Source organism: Budorcas taxicolor, chromosome 6 (genome assembly GCF_023091745.1).
Source record: "Budorcas taxicolor isolate Tak-1 chromosome 6, Takin1.1, whole genome shotgun sequence".
In the NCBI taxonomy this organism is placed as follows: Eukaryota; Metazoa; Chordata; class Mammalia; order Artiodactyla; family Bovidae; genus Budorcas; species Budorcas taxicolor.
This window is the reverse complement of record NC_068915.1, coordinates 65,017,179-65,041,954: the sequence shown is the minus strand read 5'-3', so window position 1 is coordinate 65,041,954 and position 24,776 is coordinate 65,017,179. Positions and strand designations below refer to the sequence as shown.

At 35.7% G+C, this 24,776-nt stretch overlaps 1 protein-coding gene across 1 annotated transcript in view; it reads left to right on the top strand.

Annotated features, from left to right (window-relative positions):
• Positions 1-24,776, top strand: part of GABRG1 (gamma-aminobutyric acid type A receptor subunit gamma1) — an 84,557-nt gene that overhangs the window by 24,233 nt on the left and 35,548 nt on the right. The window contains exon 3 of the mRNA XM_052642001.1: positions 22,117-22,184. Within this exon, the coding sequence (XP_052497961.1) occupies positions 22,117-22,184 (68 nt within the window). The remainder of the gene's footprint in view (positions 1-22,116; positions 22,185-24,776) is intronic.

Below are 24,776 nucleotides of genomic sequence, written 5' to 3'. Positions count from 1 at the left end.
AAGTTTTGATAAAATAGCCATCAAAGTTTTGATGAAATGCTAAGAGATATTTCATTAAACAGAATATTTCAAATGTAACTAAGAGTTCTAATTCTGTATAGTACTGCTGCACTGTCTTAGATAATGTAAAATTATAAGCCTTGAGCATATATTTAGCATAGGTAATCCAACTTTGTTCTTCTTTGTAAAATTGTTAGTCTGAGTTCTGTACATTTTTGTATACATCTTATAACATGATTAACTTCTGTTTCTCCTGTGACAATTTAAAACAAAGAAGCAAAATACATTAACAAGTCAGCAAAAACTTTTATTGAAATTGCATTCAATCTATGATCAATATAGGGAAATTGAAATGTTATCATATTGAATTTTTACCAAACCAAATTCATGATCATCATATATCCTTCTATAGGTATTCTATTTTTATTAATATTTTCTGAAAGAAGTTCTGAATATATTTTGCTAGATTTAATTATCTATATTTGGAGTTTTTGATATAAGCATAAATAGATTTTTAAAAGTTTTATTTTGTAAGTTTTTATTAGCAGCATATGGAAATACAGTAGACATTTTGCTATCTATTGTATCCTCAGCAGCCTTGCTAAATTTATCAACTTTATTTATTGAATGGTGATTATTACAAATGATGACTACTTTGCCAATAGTTTCCATTTTTCAACTAATGAATTTTTACTTCATTTTCAAAAATTTTGCTAGGGCTCTTTCTTCCTCCCTAATGTTTAAAATGATTTCTGTTCCTGTTTTGAAACAATCACATTGATCATATTTTGTTCTTTATTCTATTTACCATTTGTTCTATAAATTTGACTGATTTTTAAAACATCAACCAAATGTGCATGCTTATAATAAATGTCACTTGGTTGTGACATGGTAAGATATTTAAAATATCACTAGATTCAATTTGTTAATATTTTCTTTTAGAATTTTATATATATGTTAAGGAAGATAATTAGTTATTTTACTTAAAAATTTTTTTTTCAGTTGTAGAGTCAAGATTATGCTAGCATCTACAAATGAGTTATGGTTCCCCATTTTTCTCTTCACTGAAAGAGTTATTTAAAATGGATACTGTTTCTTTAAGAAATTTGAAAAGATTATTTGGTAAAATCATGTTGACCTAGAGTTTGCATTTTAGGAAAAAATTTTAACAGTTCAATTTCTTCAATAATCACTTTTGGTGAGCTTTCAAGGAATTTAAATTTACTAATGTTAAATTGTTTCATAAAGCTTTTGTGATATTTTTAGTGATTTTTAGCACTAAGGATTTTTCCCCTTTGTCACTTGTATTGATAAACTATTCTTTCACTTATGAATAAATCTTGAAGGACTTAAAACTTTTTATCAGTTGTCATAAAATCAAATATTGGCTCTGTTAAAATTCTTAAATGTCACTATTTTGTTTATTGTGTTAATTTATTTTTTGTGTATTTAATTTCCCGTGTTCCTACATTGTTTTAAATATTTCATTCCAAAATAGAATTTAGACTTAGTGAAATACTATCTGGGCTTCCCCGGTGGCTCAGCAGTAGAAAGTATTCTCCTGCGTGTAGAGGAAATGTGGGTTCGATGTCTGGGTCAGGAAAATTGCATTGAGAAGGAAATGGCAATCCATTCTAGTATTCTTGCCTGGAAAACCCCATGGACAGAGGAACCTGGAGGGGTACCGTTCATGAGGTTGCCAAGACAGACATCACTAAGCTACTCAACAACAACGAAATGCTATCTGTACATGGAATTCCCATAAACCTTTTAAATGTACTGTTAACATTTATGTAATCATAGAACTATTACCATAAATCAATGCATTAGTAGTATCAATACAATAATATTAACTAATCTATGCTAAGTCGATTCAGTCGTGTCCGACTCTGTGCAACCCCATAGATGGCAGCCCACCAGGCTCCCTCATCCCTGGGATTCTCCAGGCAAGAACACTGGAGTGGGTTGCCATTTCCTTCTCCAATGCATGAAAGTGAAAAGTGAAAGTGAAGTCGCTCAGTCGACCTTATTCAAATTATGCTAGATACTTCACTAATGACCCTTTTTTCTAGTTCAGAACTCTAACCAAGATCACACATTGCATTTTGTTCTCACGTCTCCATACTCTCCTCCAATCTGGTATAGTTTTTCAGTTTTTCTCTTTGGTTCATGAACTTGATAACTTTAAAGTATATTAGCCAGTGTAAACCACTCAATTTGTCTCATATCTTCATTATTGAATTGTGCTTATGCATTTTTGCCAAGAATACCACAAACTGATATTTTGTGCTTTTCTGCACGTGTGCTCACAAAATGAAGCAGGGCAAAGGCTAACAGAGTTTTGCCAAGAGACGCACCGGTCACAGCAAATATCCTCTTCCAACAATCCAAGAGACAAATCTACACATGGACATCACCTGATGGTCTATACTGAAATCAGATTGATTATAAAGTTTGCAACCGAAAATGGAGAAGCACTATACAATCAGCAAAAACAAGACTGGGAACTGACTGTGGCTCAGATCATCAGTTCCTTATTGCAAAATTCAGACTTAAATTGAAGAAAGTAGGAAAAATCACTAGGCCAGTCAGGTATGATCTAAATCAAACACCTTACAGTTATACAGTGGAAGTGACAAATAGATTCAAGGGATTAAATCTAATAGAGATTAGATCTGGTAGAACAAAACAATCCCAAAGGAAAAGAAATGCAAGACGGCAAAGTGGTTGTCTAAGGAGGCTTTACAAATAGCTGAGGAAAGAAGAGAAGCGAAAAGCAAAGGAAAAAGGGAAAGATATACTTGAATGAATGCAGAATTCAAGAGAATAACATGAAAGAAAAGAAGACCTTCTTAAATGAACAGTGCAAAAAGTAGAGGAACACCATAGAATGAGAAAGAGTAGAGATCTCTTCAAGAAAAGTGGAGATATCAAGGAAGAATTTCCTATAAAGATGGGCACAATAAAGGACAGAAACAGTAAGGACCTAACAGAAGCAGAAAAGATGAAGAAGAGGTGGCAAGAATACACAAAAGAACTATACAAACATGTCTTAATGACCCAGATAACCACTATGGTGTGTTCAGTTACCTAGAGCCACACATCCTGGAGTGTGAACTTAACTGGACATTATGAAGCATTGCTATGAACAAAGCCAGTGAGGTGATGGAATTCAAGCTGAGCTATTTAAAATCCTAAATGATGACACTGTTTAAGTGCTGATTCAATATGTCAGCGAATTTGGAAAACTCAGCAGTGGGCATAGGACTGGAAAAGTTTTCATTCCAATCCCAAAGAAAGTCAGTGCCAAAAATTGTTCAAACTACCATAAAATTGTGTGTATTTCACATACTAATAATGTTATGCTCAAAAACCTTCAAGCTAGGCTTCAACAGTACATGAACCAAGAACTTCTAGATGTACAAGATAGATTTAGAAAAGGCAGAGGAACTAGAGATCAAATTGCCAACATTCATTGGATCATAGAGAAAGCAGAGGATTTACAGAAAAACATCTACTTCTACTTCATTAACTATGTGAAATCCTTTGGCTGTGTGAGTCACAACAAACTGGAAGATTCTTAAAGAGATGGGAATATCAGACCACTTTATCTGTCTCCTGTGAAGCCTGAAGCAATAGTTAAAACCTTGAAAGGAGTATGACAAAGCTGTGTTTTGTCACCCTGTTTAACTTATATGCAGAATACATTGTGTGAAATGCTGGGCTAGATGAATCACAAGCTGAAGTCAAGATTGCTAGGAGGAAATATCAGTAACCTCAGATATGCAGATGGTGCCACTCAAATGGCAGAAAGCGAAGAGTGTCCTGGTGAGGGTGAAAGAGGAGAGGGAAAATGCTGGCTTAAAACTCAACACTCAAAAAATTAAGATCATGGTATCTGGTTCCATCACAGAAAATAGAAGGGGAAAATATGGAAGCAGTGACAGATTTTATTTTCTTGGCCTCCAAAATCACTGCAAATGGTGACTGCAGCCACAAATTTAAAAGACACTTGCTCCTTGGAGGAAAAGCTATGAGAAACCTAGATAGTTTATTAAAAAGCAGAGACATTACTTTATTGAAAAGGTCCCTATAGTCAGTTATGTTTTTTTTTCCTAGTAATCATGTATGAATGAGAGAGTTGGACCATAAATAAGGCTGTGGTGGTTTAGTTGCTAAGTTGTGTCTGACTCTTGTGACTGCATGGACTGTAGCCTGCCAGACTCCTCTATCCATGGGATTCTCCAGGCAAGAATACTGGAGTGGGTTGCCATTTCCTTCTCCAGGGGATCTTACCTGCCCAAAAACTGAACCCTGATCCCCTTCATTGCAGGCAGATTTACCAACTTTACCAAATGAGCAATGAGGGAAGACCCCTAATGAAGGCTGAACACCAAAGAATTGCTGCTTTTGAATTGTGGTGCTAGGGAAGACCCTTTAGAGTTTCTTGCACTGCAAGAAGATCAGACCAGTCAATCTTTAGTGAAGTCAACCTTGAATATTCATTAGAAGGACTGATGCTGAAGGTGAAGCTCCAATACTTTGGCCATCTGATGCGAAGAGCCAAATTATTACAGAAGCCCCTGATGCTGGGAAAGATTGAAGGCAGGAGGAGATTGTTGGGTGGCATCACCAACTCAATGGACATGAATTTGAAAAAAACTCCAGGAGATAGCCTGCTGCAGTCCATGGGGTTGCAAAGAGTCAGATATGACTTAGGGACTGAACTACAACCTCCTATAATTTGACTGCTCTTTCCTTTCACGTTTGCATCATTTCCTGAGCATGTCCTTTCCTTTCTAGCACATAAGATATTTCAGGCTCATCTTAATCCAGGAATGTAATTCACTATATCTCTAAAAATTCCTGGTTCCATTTTTTTAGAATGATAATTAGAAACCAAGATCCGGGTACTTGGTGGTGGTGGTGGTTTAGTCTCTAAGTAATCCGACTCTTACAACCCCATGGACTGTAGCTTGCCAGACTCTTGTGTCCATAGGATTCTCCAGGTAAGAGTACTGGAGTGGATAGCCCCTTCCTTCTCCAGGGAATCTTCCCAACTCAGGAGTCAAACCTGGATCTCCTGTTTCGCAGGCAGATTCTTTACCAACTGAGCTATGAGGGAAGCTTCCCTGATAGCTTAGTTAGTAAAGAATCTGCCTGCAATGCAAGAGACCCCAGTTGGATTCCTGGGTTGGGAATATCCCCTGGAGAAGGGATAGGATACCCACTCTAGTAGTCTTGGGATTCCCTTGTGGCTCAGCTGGTAAACAATCTGCCTACAATACGAAGACCTGGGTTGGGAAGATCCCCTGGAAAAGGGAAAGGCTACCCACTCCAGTACTCTGGCCTGGAGAATTCCATGGACTGTATAAGTCCATGGGGTCGCCAATGTCAGACACCCCTACAAGGGTCCTTGGTGTATTCATTAATATTGAGGGTCATTGCTTCTTGACTTCATTGGACAGACAGAGAAAATATATGTTCTGCCTACACATTCACGCATTCCTCTGTGTATCCATGGGTACATGTATTATGAACCATGAGTCCAAACCTTTCACTTTTCCTTATTTGTAACTTCTTTTTTCCAACAAATAGGTACCTGGTTCTCATCTTCCCATCGTATATTTTCTTATTTGTTCAATTCTAATAAATACATAAAGTGGTTCTATAATTTTAATAGGTCTATTTAAAAAAATTACAGAGAAGGCGATGGCACCCCACTCCAGTACTCTTGCCTGGAAAATCCCATGCGTGGAGGAGCCTGGTGGGCTGCAGTCCATGGGGTTGCACAGAGTCGGACACGACTGAGCGACTTCACTTTCACTTTTCACTTTCATGCATTGGAGAAGGAAATGCCAACCCACTCCAGTATTCTTGCCTGGAGAATCCCAGGGACAGGGGAGCCTGGTGGGATGCCATCTATGGGGTCGCACAGAGTCGGACATGACTGAAGTGACTTAGTAGCAGCACAGCATTAAAAATTAACTAACATGAATAAAACATTCATATACAATTAGTTTTGTGTTTATCTTTGAAGTATGTAATGAAAACACTGTTCCCCAAAATTACTTAATCTTTTCTTCCCTGTCCTCATTTGGTATTGTTATGTTATCCATTTTTTAACAGTTTGGTTTCAGTGTTACTGATTATATTCCACTTTGAATGGAATCCATCTATGTTTACTTTAAGCGTTTGGATGGTTTTATTTCATTTAATTCCCTAATACACTCAAACTTTATCCTGTGTATGGTGTAAAGTATCAATCTAATTTTTATCTTTTTCAAATAGCTTTTCTGTTGACTCAGCATGATTTATTAAAAAGTCAATCTTTGCTTCCATTATTTGAGATGTCAACTGTATATTATATTCTTATGTATTTTCGTTATTTATGACCTTTCTATTCCATTCTCTTACTTGTTTTTCTATTTATTTGCCACTACACTACATTAACAGTAGAGATTCAACAGTATTTTGAGACTTGTAATGCCTTGTAAAGTATTTTAATGCCTGCCCTAAAGCTGGCCCCACCTCATATTTTCATTTTAGTTTGTTTTTCCTTTTAAGTTTTCCTGGCTATTGTGTGTCTTTATATATATATATATATATATATATATAAGCTTTATTCCTGTATATAGGAACGACAAGTTTAGTTCCACTTGAAAAAGATTTGTTGGTATTTTTATTGAGATTCTGTCAAACTTGTGAATTAACTTTGGGAGAACTAGCATTTTATAACATTGAGTCATTTAAAACAGGAACATGGGCTGTCTTTCTAAATCTTCATGCTTATTTTCTATCTCTCTGGAATGTTTTAAGATTTAGTCATTGATTTTTTTCACATTTGTTAAATTGAATCCTAAATATTTAACTTTTTCTTCTGTAAATGATATTTCCTCAAACATAATGTCCTCTGTTTATTGTTTTTGTATTTCAGTGCTATTGATTTATGAATGTTTATTTTATATCTTTTTACCTTAATAGATTTTTGTTAGTTTAAGCATTATTTCTTTTCAAAATTTTGCTATCATACCATATGCAAAAAAACTTTTGTCTACCAATTCATATGAAACTAATTGAATTCTCTTGTCTAAAAACATTACAATGTCTCATTGTCTAATATAATAAATAATAGTGGAGATAATGGGTAACTTTGCTTGTTCTCATTCTTAGGGAAATTATTCAAAGTATTCCTTTATATAGATAGTCACATTAAGAACTTATCCCTTGATTCACTTGATTTAGTTTTAAAATCAAGAATCAGTGTTGAAATTTTTCAGTCTTTTTCAACATTTATGGAAATTTGAGTTTTACCCTCCTTAAATCTATTAGTATGGTGAAAGTGAAGTCACTCAGTCGTGTCCGACTCTTTGCGACCCATGGACTGTAGCCCACCAAGCTCCTCCATCCATGGGATTCTCCAGGCAAGAATACTGCAGTGGGTTGCCATTTCCTTCTCCAGGGGATCTTCCTGACCCAGGGATTGAACCCAAGTCTCCCACATTGCAAGCAGACGCTTTAACCTCTGCACCACCAGTGTCTTCTCTGGTATATAAAAGTAATTGAAACTATTTGAATTCTGGACTAAAGTTGGATTCTGCTTGCTAATATATTATTTAGTATTTTGCATTGGTATTTATAAGTGATATTCATCTTCCATTTTATTTTTGAGTAACATTTTCATATGTTTTGTTATCCTTTTATATTTGTTTCATGAAAGGGTATTTTCCTTCATTCTCAAAGGTCTAGCACTTTTTAAAATTAAGTTTTGAGTATAGTTAATTTACAATGTTGTGTTAATTTCTGCTGTACAAAATGTGTACAAAGTGTGTCAGTGCAAAGTGTGTCAGTTATGTGTATACATATATCCATGCTTTTTTAGATCTCTTTCCATATAGGTCATTGCAGATTATTGAGTCCAGTTCTCTGTGCTATTTATTAGATTATTAGTTTTCTATTTTATAGATAGTAGTATATATATGTGAGTTTCAATTTTTTTCCAATTTATCCCTTCCACCTGTTTCCCCCTTGGGAACCATCAGTTTGTTGTCTACATCTGTGACTCTATTCTATTTGTGAATAGGTTCATTTTTTTTTAGATTCCATATATAAGTGATATCATATAATCTTTATTTCCTTCTGTCAGACTTACTTCACTCACTATAACAATCTTTAGATTCATCCGTGTTGCTGCAAATGGCTTTATTTATTTTTTATGGCTGAGAAATATTCTATTGTATATATGTACCAATATCTTCTTTATCCATTCCTCTGTTGATGGACATTTAGACTGCTTCCTTGTAGTAGCTGTGTAAATAGTGCTGCACTAAACATTGGAGTTGGGTTTCCCTGGTGGCTTAGTATTAAAAGAATCCATCTGCAATGCAGGAAATGCATGTAGGAGATGCAGGTTCAATCCCTAGGTTGGGAAGATCCCCAGGAGAAGGAAATGACAACCCACTCCCGTTATTCTTGCCCAGAAAATCCCACAGACAGAGGAGCCTGGCAGGCTACAGTCCATGGGGTTACCAAAGAGTCAGACATGACCTGGCAACTAAACAAAAAATGAAAAGAACATTGGGCTACATGAATCTTTTCAAATCATGCTTTTCTCCACATATCTACCCAGGAGTGGGATTGCTGGATCATGTGGTAGCTCTGTTTTAGTTTTGAAAGGTTGTTGCTGAACAAAAAGACTCCAGGATTCTTGGCCTCTGGAGAAGAATTCAATCTGGGGCCAGAGATGAGGCATGATTGCTCAGAGCTTTTGTGTAATAAAGTTTTATTAAAGTATGAAGGAGATAGAGAAAGCTTCTGACATAGGCATCAGAAGGGGGCAGAAAGAGTACCCTCCTGCTAGCCTTCAGCTGGATGTTATATAGTCACTGCTGCTGCTGCTGCTAAGTCACTTCAGTCGTGTCCGACTCTGTGCGACCCCATAGACGGCAGCCCACCAGGCTCCCCCGTCCCTGGGATTCTCCAGACAAGAACACTGGAGTGGGTTGGCCTTTCCTCCTCCAATGCATGAAAGTGAAAAGTGAAAGTGAAGTCGCTCAGTTCTGTCCCACTCTTCACGACCCCATGTACTGCAGCCCATCAGCCTCCTCCATCCATGGGATTTTCTAGGCAAGAGTACTGAAGTGGGGTGCCATCACCTACTCCTAGCAGTCTGTTAATGAAAGAAAGAAATGTCTTAAAACTCAGAATGGCACCAGGCCCCTCATCCATAAGATGCATTTTGGGATAATCTTGGCACCAGATGATTCATCTCAGGCCATGAAACGATTGACTTGAATCTTGTAGAAGGGCAGGTTACCATACAAATAGTTTCGTTTACATAGATTAGGGGGACAATATCCGAGTATAACATATGGGTTTGTCAAGTAGGTTCTGAGCCATTAGGTGGAACTGACTTGAAGACAGAGTTTGGGGTAAATGCATAGTACATTAACATAGCTTAAGACAAATATTTCCATAAGAAAAATGCATTGGTTAACTCAAGGTTTGAGAATAGTTAACTTCAGGTGAAACCAGATGTCATTATGACAACACCGTATTTTAAGAGAAACCTCTTTTTAAATTTGTATAGAGAAGGAAAAAAATATCACTAGTTTGTTTCCTCCTGTTGCTTAAGAGAAATAAAAGTGTCTGACACTTGCAGCCTATTTCCTCCCTTTGGAGACCCCTGGCCTTCCTGCCTGTTACCCTCTGAGTTTTTAAAGGAGCTTCCATGCTGTTCTCTGCAGTGGCTGTATCAATTTATATTCCCACCAACAGTGCGTATGCCCTTGTTTCCACACCCTCCCCAGCACCTATTGTTTGTAGGTTTTTTGATGATGGCCATTCTGACTGGGGTGAGATGATACCTCATTGTAGTTTTGATTTGTATTTCTCTAGTAAACAATGATGTTGAATGGGGACTAATTAAACTTAAAAGCTTTGGCACAGCAAAAGAAACCATAAACAAAATGAAAAAACATCCGTCAGAGATGTGGAGAATATATTTGCAAATGAATTTACTAACAAGGGATTAATTTCCAAAATATACGAACACCTCATGCAGCTCAATATAAAACAAGCAAACAACCCAATAAAAAAAAAATGGCAGATCTAAATAGACATTTCTCCAAGGAAGACATACAGATGGCCAAGAAGCATGTGAAAAGATGCTCAACAAAGGTCTAACACTTTCTTTGTCCAGGTGTTAGCGTTGTCTGACTCTTGGAAATTTGGTAGAATTCCATTATAAATTCATCCAGGTCTTGTGCTATTTGGAAATAGTTAATCTCTTGATCATTTTTTTCTCTGCTTCAATGTTTAGTTCCCATTTGTTATTTCCTACTTTATATTTTGTACTATTACCCCATTTTTTCTAATCAAGAAAATTATGAGTAGTGGATTTTTTCAGGATTTCCATTTATTATAATAGCAAATGAGTTCTAGTGGTTTTCTATTAACTATCTCATTATTCCTACTCTGTCTTTATTATAACCTTCATTTTATTTTGTTTATTTTATTTTGTATTTTATTTTGTTTTGTGTTTTTCGAGCTTGAAATTTAATGATTTATTTTCCCTCTTTAAGTTTTGGTGTCTTACTGTCTGTTTCCTTTTTTTTTTCCTTCCCTGTATATTTTACCTCATAAATGCTGTTATTTAGTCATTGTGTCTGACTCTTTTGTGACTTCATGGACTGTCACCCACCAGGATTCTGTCCATGGGATTTCGCAGGCAAGAATACTGGGAAGGGTTGCCATTTCCTTTTCCAGGCGCCTTTTCAGACCCAGGGATTGAACCTACATCTCCTGAATTGCAGGCAGATTCTTTTACTGCTGAGCCATCAGAGAAGCAAAGGTGGCTGCATTTTATTTAGTGTAGAAATATTTTGTGTTATAGCTTCAGACTGACTTGTGGATTTAAATATTAAAAAGAAGTTATTTGTCACCTATAAGGTTTTTTGGGGGTTCCCTGGTGGCTCAGTGGTAAAGAATAAAAACTGCCTGCCACTGCGACAGGACACAAGAGATATGGGTTCAGTGCCTGGGTTGGGTAGATTCCCTGGAGAAGGAAATGGCAACCTGTTCCAGTATTCTTGCCTGGAAAACCCCATGGACAGAGGAGCCTGATGGGCTACAGTCCATGGGATCACAAAGAGTCAGACATGACTGAGCACAGAAGATCGCAAGGCTTTTTGACTTTCATTTTCCTTCATCTGATATCAAGATATTGTTAATCCTAGTATTCTTACTGTTTCCACTTGCCTGTATCTTTTTGTCCGCATTAATTTTTGCCTCTGTTGATCACTTTGTTTTAGCTATATCGCTTGTATGCACCATGTCATTAGGTCTTGTTCTGTAGTCCAAGATAAAGACAATTTGTTTTGTTTTTTTTTCTTGTAACAGATCATTTGATTCCATTATATTTGTCAATATGACTGATAGGTTTGTTCTCAATTCCTTCATAACATTTTAGTCATAGTTACTGTCTTTCTGTATGAGATTGGATTATTTGCACTTTAATTGATAATGTTTATATTTTAGTATTTTCAAAGCTTTATATTTTTGTTCTACTTTACCTTTATAGTTTTAACTTTCATAATGGACTTAGTCCCCTTTTTTAAAGTCTTTGATCTTTCTATTATCAGATGATTTTGGTTTAATTTAACGCCCACCTATTATCCATGAAACAGCAAGCTTTTTCTAGGTTTTAATTATTCCTCTCCAATGCTTTATTATTTTTAGTTAACATATTTTCTGCTTTACAACAACATATAACAATTGTAAATAGTCTCACATCCTTGTCTTAATCTTTGTTTTAGTATTTGATCTGCTGTGATATGTGTTAAAAGGCTCACCATTAGCATTTTTTTTTTCTTGCTATTTTCCCGGTTCTCTCCAATCTAGTATATTTTTTGAGAAGTTTTTCTATGTTGAAAACTGTTTCATTGACCCAGTGTTAGAAGGACACATTGGCTGCATATGATATTCTTAGTTCAGGCTTTCTTTCATTGAGTTTTCTTTTATTATACTATTTCAGAGTTGACATGCTTTGTGTGTTTCTTTTAAAAAATATGTATAGCTGAGGTACAATATTGTGTCAAGTGTACTACTTTGTGGTTGGCATTTCTTTACATTATGAAATGGTCACCATGATACATTTAGTAATTGTCTGGTCCCATAAAATGTAAAACTATTTTTGATCATATTCTTTATACTTTATATTATATACCCATGAATTATTCATTCTATAACTATAGGTTTGTACCTGTTAATCCCTTTCGCCTATTTTGTCCCTACCCACCTCTCCTTTCTATCAATTAACTGTTTTCTGTATCTATTAGTCTGCATTTGGCAGGGGGGAGGGGTTGTTTATCTGTTTTTTAGATTACACATATGAGATTAAATTTACTTTGTTTTACTTTGACTTATTTCACTTAGCATAATACCCTCAAAATCTACCCATATTGCTGCAAATGGCAACATGACTAGTGATACTGAACATCTCCAAATGGATTAAAGGCCTAAATGTAAGATGGGAAACTATAAAACTCCTAGAGGAAAACACAAGTATATTAGTCTTTGACATAAATCATAGCAATATTTTTTCAGATCTGTCTCCTAAAACAAAGGAAATAAAAGAAAAACTAAACATATATGGCCTAATTAAACTTAAAACTTCTGCACAGCAAAGGAAATGAAAAACAAAATGAAAAACTACTAAATGGGAAAAAAAATTTGCAAATGATCTGACTGATAAAAAATGGGCAGAATAACTATCTTTAATTTTTTAAAGACCCTCCAGACTATTTTCCTGTAAAGTGGCTCTACCAATTTACATTCCTACAAATAGTTCCCTGGGCTTCCCAGATGGTGCTAGTGGTGAAGAACCCATCACCAATGCTAGAGACACAAGAGACATGGGTTCAAAGTCTGGGTCCGGAACATCCCCTGGGGTAGGAAATGGCAACTTGCTCCAGGATTCTTGCCTGGAAATTCCATGGACAGAGGAGCCTGGTGGGTTACAGTCCATGGGACCACAGAGTTAGACATGACTGAGTGACTGAGCACACACACTTACAACAATAACTAGGGCTTCTTTTTCTCTACATCCACACCAGGACTTGTTATTTCTTGTCATTTTGATGAAGTCCTTGCAGACATGAGGTGATAACTCAATGTGGTTTTGATTTGTATTTCCTTGATATTAGTGATGCTGGACATTTTTTCATATGTCTGTGTGTCTTCTTTGCAAAAACATCTATTCAGGTTCTCTGCCTGTTTTTAATTAGGTGGTTTTTTTTTTTTTTTTTTTTTTTGATGTTGAATTGTAGTGTCATTTTTGAGAAAATCTGATGCCAATACAATTTTCTTGCCCTGGTTATTGATTCAATCTCTGTTTTATGAAAGCTGGAGGACTTTATGGATTTTTCTTTGTCGTTCAGCTGGATGCTTTTGTTAAGATGTATCTTAGAGTTGTTCATTTTTGGTAACATTTTTTCTGGGTAATCAATGTCTTTTTAAAATGCAATTTCAGGTTTTCTTTCATCTGTGGATAGATTTATTTATTTATTGTATTATAGTGTTGAATATTGGTTTTCTTTAACTGTTTTGGTTTTCTTTTTAAGCTTCAATTACATGTGTGTTCATCATAGCTTTCTATTTTTTTTCATTCTCTTTGAATTCTCTCTAACTCATTTATATTCTCTTGATATTTTCCTTGTTTTTTATTCATTATTTTTAGTTTATTGATTTATTTTTCTATCTTATAATATTATCTTCCATTTCTTTCCCAAGTTCAATAAATTTCTTGTTCATCTCTTCCTATGTACGTGTTTGTGTTGGGGGAATGGCACATTTTTAGTTTCTGAATTTCTGATACAAGGAAGTTTTTCTTATCCCCAAGTGATTGCTTGACTTTGTGTATCTGTTTTTTGTTTTTTTCTTAATCAGGGTTTTTTTTTTTTTTTTTTTTTCCTGCTTATGTGAATTGAGGGGATTTTTCCACAGTTAATTTGCATTGGATCTTGATTTCTTATTCAGCATTTTGGTATGGATCCTTTCCTTGCTGTTTTCCTATTTCTTTTTACTGTTCTTGAGTGTCTTGTAAGATTACTAGTTTATCAGTATTTCTTTTGTCTGTAGAGCAAAAACCTCAACTTTGAATGAATTGGTTGTTGTGGGTGGTGTATATTTGGTTGGTGGTGAGTGAGGGGTTGCATGGTTTCCAATATATTGGCTCTCTATTTTTTTTTTTTTTTTGCTGTACGATCAATTTTATCCAGATTTTATTTTCCCTCAGTTCATTCCCTGTTTTGAATTCATCATCTAGTCATAATTCTATTTTCTTTTTACATTATCTTATTATATGTACAATTGTTTATCAATTTTAGTGATTAAAATATGCCTTCTTTATTAGATTTACTCGTACATTAGTAACTTTAGCATGATTTAAGGACCTCACAAGCCATTTACTACATAAACTGTAGTCCTTATTTTTTTTGCTATTACATTCACATATTTTCATTCTATATTTTAAAATACTAAAAGAAACTATTATTTTTAAATGTTGAACAACAATTAACTTTAAAAAAGAAATTACTCTTTCTGATATTCTTCTTTTCAGTACTGTATTTCCATTTAGAAATATATGCCCTATACTATTTCTTTTGGTGTAAGTCTCCTGGCAAAAATTTATTTCAGTTTTTAGGTGAAAATACTTTTGTGTGGCCTTCAGTTTTGAATCATATTTTCAATGTATGCAAAACCCCAGAATGGCTATTATTGCCTTTTCAAAATTTATACACATTACTTCATTTTCTTCAATTATTTCTATTGAAAATCACTTTTAAACATTAATAACTTTTAAATCAACTTTAGGCATTTTATCAAATTTGACATCATCTCATCTATTTTCTCATAGTTATATTAAAGTCTCTGATAATCACAATAACTTGATTACTTACATTTTATGTCTTGGTTAAAGGTGATTTGCTTCTGTTTCATGAAATGTGTGTTAATATTTTATTGAATGCCACTAAGTCATATTAAAAACAATAGATATTCTAGATGATGTAATTTCCTGCAAAGTTGATGCAGTTTTGCTTGTGTAGTCAGGCTGAGTTTGGCCAAACTTCATTTGGCCAAAATTGGTGTATTTCATTTTATAAAACTTTTATTTCTCCTAGAGCACAGTCATTTGAAATTTCTCAACTTATAGCCTGAGGGTTGTACTAGGATTCCCTCTCCTTGGTGGCCCTAGACTTCTCTAAGTAGCTGAGATCTCTACATAGTAACTTAGAGTGCAGAAGCTGTTTTATATTTGTTTCCTCAGCATCACATGTGCACATACACAATTTAGGAATTAATACATGCCTTGAGGGAAAGTTGATTGTGGATTGTCTGATTTAATTCCCTGTGGGAGAGGTACAAGTTCTAAGCCACTGTATTTTGTTTAGACACTATTGCTGTACAGTGACAGAACAAATATACCAAGGGGAAGAGTGATCAAAAATAGCCTAGAACTCACATCTGCATTTTTAAGTTGAGAAGCAAACATACATAATGACTATTTTATAGGTAGGAGTATAGGAATGCTTTTGCTGTTTGCATTTTAAATTGCAAAAACAGGACCAGGAGCAGACTGTGGCCCAGATCACAAATTTGTTACTGCAAAATTCAGACTGAAATTGAAAAAGTAGGGAAAACCACTAGACCAATCAGGTATGACCTAAACCAAATCCCTTATGATTATACAGTGGAAATGACAAACAGATTCAAGGGATTAGATCTGATAGACAGAATTCCTGAAGAACTATGAATGGAGGTTTGTGACATTGTACAGGAGGCAGTAATCAAGACCATCCCCGAGAAAAGGAAATACAAAAAGGCAAAATGGTTGTCTGAGGAGGCCTTGCAAATAGCTGAGAAAAGGAGAGAAGTGAAGGCAAAGGAGAAAAGGAAAGATCTACCCATTTGAAAGCAGAGTTCCAAAGAATAGCAAGGAGAGATAAGAGAGCCCTCCTCAGTGATCAATGCAAAGAAATAGAATAAAACAACAGAATGGGAAAGACTAGAGATCTCTTCAAGAATATTAGAGCTACCAAGAGAACATTTCATGCAAAGATAGGCTCAATAAAGGATAGAAATGGTATGGACCTAACAGAAGCAGAAGACATTAAGAAGAGGTGGCAAGAATACACAGAAGAACTGTACAAAAAAGATCTTCATGACCCAGATAATCATGATGGTGTGATCACTCACCTAGAGCCAGACATCCTGGAATGTGAGGTCAAGTGGGCCATAGGAAGAGTCACTACGAACAAAGCTAGTGGAGGTGATGGAATTCCAGTTGAGCTATTTCAAATCCTAAAAGATGATGCTGTGAAAGTACTGCACTCAATATGCGAACAAATTTGGAAAACTCAGCAGTGGCCTCAGGACTGGAAAAGGTCAGTTTTCATTCCAATCCCAAAGAAAGGTAATGCCAAAGAATGTTCAAACTACCGCACAATTGCATTCATGTCACATGCTAGTAAGGTAATGCTCAAAATTCTCCAAGCCAGGCTTCAACAGTACATGAACTGTGAATTTCAAGCTGCATTTAGAAAAGGCAGAGGAACCAGAGATCAAATTGTCTACATCCGTTGGATCATGGAAAAAGCAAGAGAGTTTCTAGAAAAATATCTGTGTCTGCTTTATTGACTATGCCAAAGCCTGTGACTGTGTGGATCACAGAAAACTGTTGAAAAATCTTAAAGAGATGGGAATATCAGACCACCTGACATTCCTTCTGAGAAATCTGTATGCAGGTAAGGAAGCAACAGTTAGAACTGGACATGGAACAACAGACTGGTTCCAAATCAGGAAAGGAGTACATCAAGGCTGTATATTGTCACCCTGCTTATTTATCATATATTCAGTGTACATCATGAGAAACACTGAGCTTGATGAAGCACAAGCTGGAATCAAGATTGCTCAGAGAAATATCAGTAACCTCAGATATGCAGATGACACCACCCTTATGGCAGAAAGTGCTGCTGCTGCTGCTAAGTCGCTTCAGTCATGTCCGACTCTGTGCAACCCCATAGATGACAGCCCATCTGGCTCCCCTGTCCCTGGGATTCTCCAGGCAGGAACACTGGAGAGGGTTGCAATTTCCTTTTCTAGTGCATGAAAGTGAAAAGTGAAAGTGAAGTTGTCCTGTCATGTTCCACTCTTCGTGATCCCATGGACTGCAGCCTATCAGGCTCCTCTGTCCATGGATTTTCCAGGCAAGCATACTGGAGTGGGTTGCTATTGCCTTCTCCAGGCAGAAAGTGAAGAACAACTGAAGAGCCTCTGGTTGAAAGTGAAAGAGGAGAGTGAAAAAGTTGGCTTAAAGTGCAACACTCAGAAAACTAAGATCATGGCATCTGATCCCATCACTTCATGGCAAATAGATGGAGAAACAATGGAAACGGTAACAGTTTATTTTGTGGGGCTTCAGAATCACTACAGATGGGGGTTGGAGCCATGAAATTAAAAGATGCTTGCTCCTTGGAAGGAAAGTTATGACCAACCTATACAGCATATTAAAAAGTAGAGACATTACTTTGCCAACCAAGGTTCATCTAGTCAAAACTATGTTTTTTCCAGTAGTCATGTATGGATGTGAGAGTTGGAGTATAAAGAAAGCTAAGCCCTGAAGAATTGATTTATTTGAACTGTGGTGTTGGAAAAGACTGTTGAGAGTCCCTCAGTTGGCAACGAGATCAAACCAGTCAATCCTAAAGGAAATCAGTCATGAATATTCATTGGAAGTACTGATGCTGAAGGTGAAACTCCAATATTTTGGCCTCCTGATTTGAAGAGCTGACTCATTTGTAAAGATCCTGATGCTCAGAAAGACTGAAAGCAGGAGGAGAAGGGGATGGCAGAAGATGAGATGGTTGAATGGTATCACTGTCTCAATGGACATGAGATTTAGCAAGCTCCAAGAGTTGGTTATGGACAGGGAAGTCTGGAGTGCTGCAGTCCCTGTGGTTGCAAAGAGTCAGACATGACTGAGCAACTGAACGGAACTGAGTGTGAGTGTGAGTGTGAGTGTGAGTGTGTAAAGACTCTACTGCTTCTCTTCCTTTAAATCTTACCACTCTTTTTCTTTACCCCTCTTTAGGTATAAGCCCAGGGGTAAGTTGCTCAGCCTTCTGCCTAAAAGAGACATTTATTCAGAATGAGAGATCAGTCTTTTTTCTCTAATAAGACACTCTCAATAATTAAATTTCTATGTATTAATTATATGTCATATATATTAATAATAGCCTTATGTTTATGAGTATTGGATATTTGAAAATGGTTATTGACTACTGAGTATTGAAATATGTTAGTATGGCTAAGCAAGTACATTTAAATTCAAGCTTATTTAATTAATTTTTATTTAAATATAGAGCCTCTTGATGGAGGTGAAAAAGAGAGTGAAAAAGCTGGCTTAAAACTCAGTATTCAAAAAAACTAAGATCCTGACATCCCATCCCATACCTTCATGCCAAATCGATGGGGAAAAAGTAGAAATAGTGACAGATTTTCTCTTCTCAGCCTCCAAAATTCCTTTGGATGGTGACCACAGCCATGAAATTAAAAGACACTTGCTCTTGAAAGGAAACCTATGACAACCTAAACAGCATATTAAAAAGCAGAGATATCACTTTGACGACAGTGGCCCATATAGTCAAAGTTATGGTTTTTCCAGTAGTCATGTATGGATACTGGGCCAAAAGAAGGCTGAGCACAGAACTGATGCTTTCAAAGTGTGGCATTCGAGAAGACTCTTGAGAGTTCCTTGGACAGTAAGGAGATTTAACCAGTCAATCCTAAAGGAAATCAACACTGAATATTCATTGGAAGGATTGATGTTGAAGCTGAAGTTCTGATACTTTGGTCACCTGATATGAAGAGCTGACTCACTGGAAAAGACCCTGAGGCTGGGAAAGATTGAAGGCAAGAGGAGAAGAGGTGACAGAGGGTGAGATGGTTGAATGACTCAATGGGTGTGAGTTTGAGCAAACTTTGGGAGACAGTGAAGGACAGGAAAGTCTGGTGTGCTGCAGTTCATGGGGTCCCAAAGAGTCAGACAGGACTTAACAACTGAACAGCAACAACAGAATGTACAGTGCAAAGTAGCATTTTATCTTTTCGTCTCTGAGTATATATAATAAATGACTTAAGTCTATTCAAAAACTGGTATTGGAAAAGCTCGACAACTACTTATAAATCAGTGAAATTAGAACACTCCCTCATACCATACACAAAAATAAACTCAAAATGGCTTAAAGACCTAAATAAAAAACATGACAACATAAAACTCCTAGAAGAGAACATAGGCAAAACATTCTCTAACATAAATTGTAGCAATATTTTTCTGAGGAAAAATAAATAAAAGCAAAATATAAACAATTGGTACGTAATTAAATTTAACAGCTTCTGCACAGCAAAGGAAATCACTGACAAAACAAAAAGATAACCTATGGTATAGAAGAAAATATGAGTAATGATGTGACCAATGGGGAGTTAACATACAAAATATACAAACAGTATCTACAACTCGATATTTAAAAAAACAAGTAACCCAATCCAAAAATAGACAGAAGATGTATATAGACATTTTTCCAGAGAATACATATATAGCTGGTCAACAGGCAGATGAAAAGATGCTCACATTTTTAATTATTGAAAGTGAAAGTGAAAGTTGCTCAGTCGTGTCTGACTCTTTGTGAGCCCATGGACTATGCAGTCAATGGAATTCTCCAGGCCAGAATACTGGAGTGGGTAGCCTTTCCCTTCTCTAGGGAATCTTCCCAACCCAGAAATTGAATCTAGGTCTTCTGCACTGCAGGTGGAATCTTTACAACTGAGCTATCAGGGAAGCCCAATAATGTCCTCAGGAATCATTTAGTTCTTGGTATAGACTATGTTCAGCTCCAAGTATCATGCAATAAAGAGCAGTTATTCAGTGTTTGTTGGTCTATCAGAGGAACCAAAAATCTAATCAAATAAGACAGGTACATTGCACTTAATTGCTTATAACTAGTAAAAAATGTACTTGCAAATGAAACTAATAAACCTATTGTCTTGTTATTAATTGACTTGCATAAAAACCACTCTGAATATAGTTATAATTAGCTTAATAACATGATATGTATTGGTTATAACTCATAGCTGGTCAAAAATAAATGGCAGCTGATTGAAAGAACTCATTTAGAAGTCATCAGTTTAAGTTAAGCTATAAAACCTTCTCTACTTTACAAGACCTACTTTTATTTAAGAAATCTAATTGTTGGTTAGTAGATCCAATTACATCGTCATGTATTGTGTAAATCTAGAAGCCTACACCTGGAGGAGGAAATTGCAACCCCCTACAGTATTCTTGCATGGAAAATCCCATGGACAGAGGAGCCTGGCAGGCTACAGTCCATGGTGTCACAGAGTCAGATATAAAGAATGGGACTGAGCAACTGAGCACTCAAGTACAGAAACCTATAGTTTTGCATACTGAGACTATTTATAATTTCAACGATTAAAAATAAATATGGTTTTAAAATAATATAAGCACTGTTTCTCAAAATGCCTTAAGTTTTCCATGGAAGCTTACCAGCCTGGAGGCTCTGCCAGAGTAGGTTATCAAGACAGAGAGATTTGGGACAGGCTAGGGAATCAGACAGGCAGACTCAGCTACATATTAAAGGAGAAGATTCATCCTGCCAGGTCTAATATAATGTTTGCATTGTAAAAATGATAAACACTGGGCTGGAAAGGGAAATCACATAAAGTTATCCAGAAAAGATTACTGAATAAATATTACTAGAAACATGCTTACTTTAGAAACTTTTAATGTACAAGATGGTTTTTCTACTTTAATTTGCATTATCTCTATGTAAATCTCTTTGAGATCTATTATAAATTTTTTCTTACAACATTTGTTCCCTTCTTGTCTACTTTTGAAACCTTTACATGTATTCTTCAACAAGTATGTGTGGAATAAATAAGTGAATCTTTGGGGGAGTAGGGAATAAAAAGAAACTATGTGAAAATGTTTTTCATAGTAAACAAAAAAATCTCATGAGTATAAATTATCATTACTATGGTAAATCTCATTATAGGAAGCCAAAAATACCTGACAAAGTCAGAAAGCCTAAATCACAATCACTATTTAGTAATCAAAAAATATTCACTATAGAGGGTATTAGTTAACCATATAATTCAGTAAATGTTTAAAAGGCTGACCTGTGCTACACATTTTGATAGAATATAAGACTGTAGACATTTAAAGACTAACTTAGAAAGCACAAATGGCTGCGTACAAAACACAACAGATGAAGTTCACAGTAGTGGCTATATAGTATACTCTGAGAACTAGATGAAAATACACCTTTCCTTGGAGCCAACTGTAAACAATCCAAAGGAATATTGTTAACAAGGGAAGAAGGAGGTGTAAATACACCGATTATGCTCCCGATAAGAATCAGACCTAGAGGTAGATGCTTTACATTCATCACTTCCTTTGATCATCATAACTGTGCTTCAAATTCTAGTATTGCTGGAACTGGTTTATACTGGCTCACAGTAGCCACTAATTACATATTGTCCCCACTCTGCACTCATTAACTTCACAGTGGTATCTCTACATCAGTCATTGTGGGAGTATTTGCAACATTGAAATCAGCAAAAGATACAAATCAGGGCTTTTTTACTCATCTGTGAGTAAGCTTGGTAACATTTGCTTACATAACAATACTTAGGCTCTAAAATCCATCCGATCCTAAATTCTATAACTGTTGCAGAGTAAATTATCTAACAGTTTTAACTGAATTAACTTTATTAATTTTCATGGAAGGTTTGAACTGTTTTAACATTTTTAGGCTACACACTGGAATATATTTAGTCAAAAATGGTCTTTTTTAGTTACATAATTGATTTAAAAGATTGTTGTGTTTATATAATGAATCATGCTTCTTCATTTCATATTGCAAAATGTTTTATAACTAAAATAATAAAGTATTAATGATTAGTAAAGACTTATTTAAATAAGATTTAACACCACCTCTGATTGTATCTTTGAACATTCTTTATATTGGTATTTTGCAGTGAGGCCCACAGTAATTGAAACTGATGTTTATGTAAACAGCATTGGACCAGTTGATCCCATAAATATGGTGAGTTATGAATATTAAAAATTATTATTTGCATAAAGTTATTGTGTACATACCACAGCAATAGAATGAATATGTCAGCAATTTCTGGGAGCTAATTCTGAATGAGTTCAGGGTGAAAAGGTGAAGTGATTCTCCGGTTGTGCATAGGCTGAGTCTAAGGTATAGAGATGACTTTGTGGACAGCAGAGTAATCTTTTGAGTTTGGGAATATAGTCACATATGCCCTCAAATGCTAAAGGCACATTCAGGAGGAACTGTCCAGCAATGACTTGAATTTTAAGTTCAGGGAATAAGTTGATTTGGAGATGATTTGGAAATAGATGTAAATTGAGAAAGGAGGAAGAACAAGCAGTATAAGATATAGCTTGAAGCCTCGAGAAGTGATCCAAGGAAGATACATATTAAGAACAGCACAGATCTGACCATCAGATGGTAAAATGAGGCCAATGTGTATAAACTACAGGTGGAAAAAAAGAGAAGTGCAGAAAAGAGACATACTCAGAAAAGTCAGAGGGTAAGAGAAGCAGGGATAAGATGATATTAAAGTATCTGAGGAAGAAAAGAGGATGAAGAAGAAGGAATTAATAAACAATTGTCTATGTAAATGAGAATCCAATGATAAATGAATTAAATTAGGCCTACTGGTATTGGCTAGATGGTACTGATTCTCTCAGATAAAATTCAGAGGAATGATGAAAAATAGAAAAGAATAAGAGCTGAATCATATGTCTCTCTTCCAGCCTCATAATTGGTCTCATACCCAACTTCTTGGCACAGAACCCTGAATACAGGTTCTGCAGGAACAGACATGAAATCATGTTCTGATTTCAAGGTGATGGAGATTAAGTAGGAATGCAAGTTAATTTTATGAACTACTATTTTGAGAAAATTGATTTATGTTATAACTACTATTTTAAGAAACTTGACTTAGAAGAGAGTGAGATAAGAAGTTGTTGGTAGAGAGGGAAGAGAGTGTAAGAGAAATATGGAGAATATGAAAAAATGCCAAGGGAAGGTCATTTAAGCTGAAAATTAATAAAAGTGTGTAACTATGCTTTATCTCTTACATGTAGAATGAATAGTTTTTCTTACCATTAGAAAGACATAATTAACACCTACAATACAACTCATAGACATTATTTAACGTAGATTGAAAATGTACTGATCCAAACCCTAATAATCACATTTCTGAGTCAGACTACTTGATGCCTTTCAATGGGTTCTATCAGGGGTTATTTTCATTTCCTTCGATGGACACCCATCTCAGGCTGCCATAATAAAGTATTAGAGACTGGATGGCTCTAACAATAGACACTTATGTCTCAAGTTCTGAAGGACAGAAGTCAAATCAAGGTGTCAGCAACTTTGCTTTTTTCTAAGACTTCTCTCCTTGGTTTCCATATGTCCGCCTTTTTGCTGAATCACATGGGCTTTCTTCAGTGCATCCACTTCCCTTGTGCTCTTTGTGTATCCAAATTTTCATCCAAATTTCATCCAAATATCCAAACTTTCCCTTATTATAAGAACAGCAGTCAGATTGGACTCAGGTCTACCCTAACAACCTCATTTTAACTTAATCATCTCCTTAAAAGCCCTGTCTCCCAAAACAGTCATACCCTAAGGTATTGGGGGTTAGGCCTTCAGCATATAAATTGTGGGAGGACACCATTCAGTGCATAATACCATGCAAAGATAATTTTCTAATGCTTTGATGATTTTTCTCCCCAACTTCATTTATTCATTATTACAACAGATTGTCCCTTTATTCTAGTCTTAAACATTTTATACTTGAATGTTGTTGTTTAGACATTGTCATGTCTCACCCTTTTGTGGCTCCATGGACTGTAGCCCACCAGGCTCCTCTGTCCATGTTTTTTCCCAGGCAAGAATACTGGAGTGGGTTGCTATGTCTTACTTGAAGGGAATACTCCTGACCCAGGAATCGAACCTGCACCTCCTGCATCGGCAGGCGATTCTTTACCGCTGAGCCAATGGGGAAGCCCTTTATTATACCTGAATAGCCATCATTATATACCTAACAATTATCTGTGTCTACTTCGTCCTATAGCATTACAGTCATGATCGGTTTTTCTCTTACTCAACATGATGTTCATGTGATTTTCATTAACTTTCACAGCTGCCTATATTGATAAGAAAATGAAGATAAAGCAAGGGAAGGTAAAATTTGAAAGTGTTTTAGTTTTCCTTCTAACTCCAAACAAATTTGTATACAACCACTTGGTTTTTGTAAAGATAAAAAAGTTTACATAGCTGTGTGTATTGATTTAAGATTACGCAAATATAAGATTTTATAAAGTAATGCTTTACTAAGATGTTAATTTTCTCTTTAAAAGAATCTTAAAATATTCAGTCTCTACTAATGCTTAGGTAAACCCATCTGGGGATGTGGAAGTCTAAATTTTCCTGCATTGTATATTTTTTATTTGAGCCTTTTGTCTTCAATTTGAATGAATTCATTAAAGAAAAAAATGTGGCTATTAAAAAGATGTAGAATTCAAGACTGAATTAGTATTCCAGAAATACTTTGACAAGAATTGCTATCAAGAGACTTCTGTGATGATATTCTTGCAT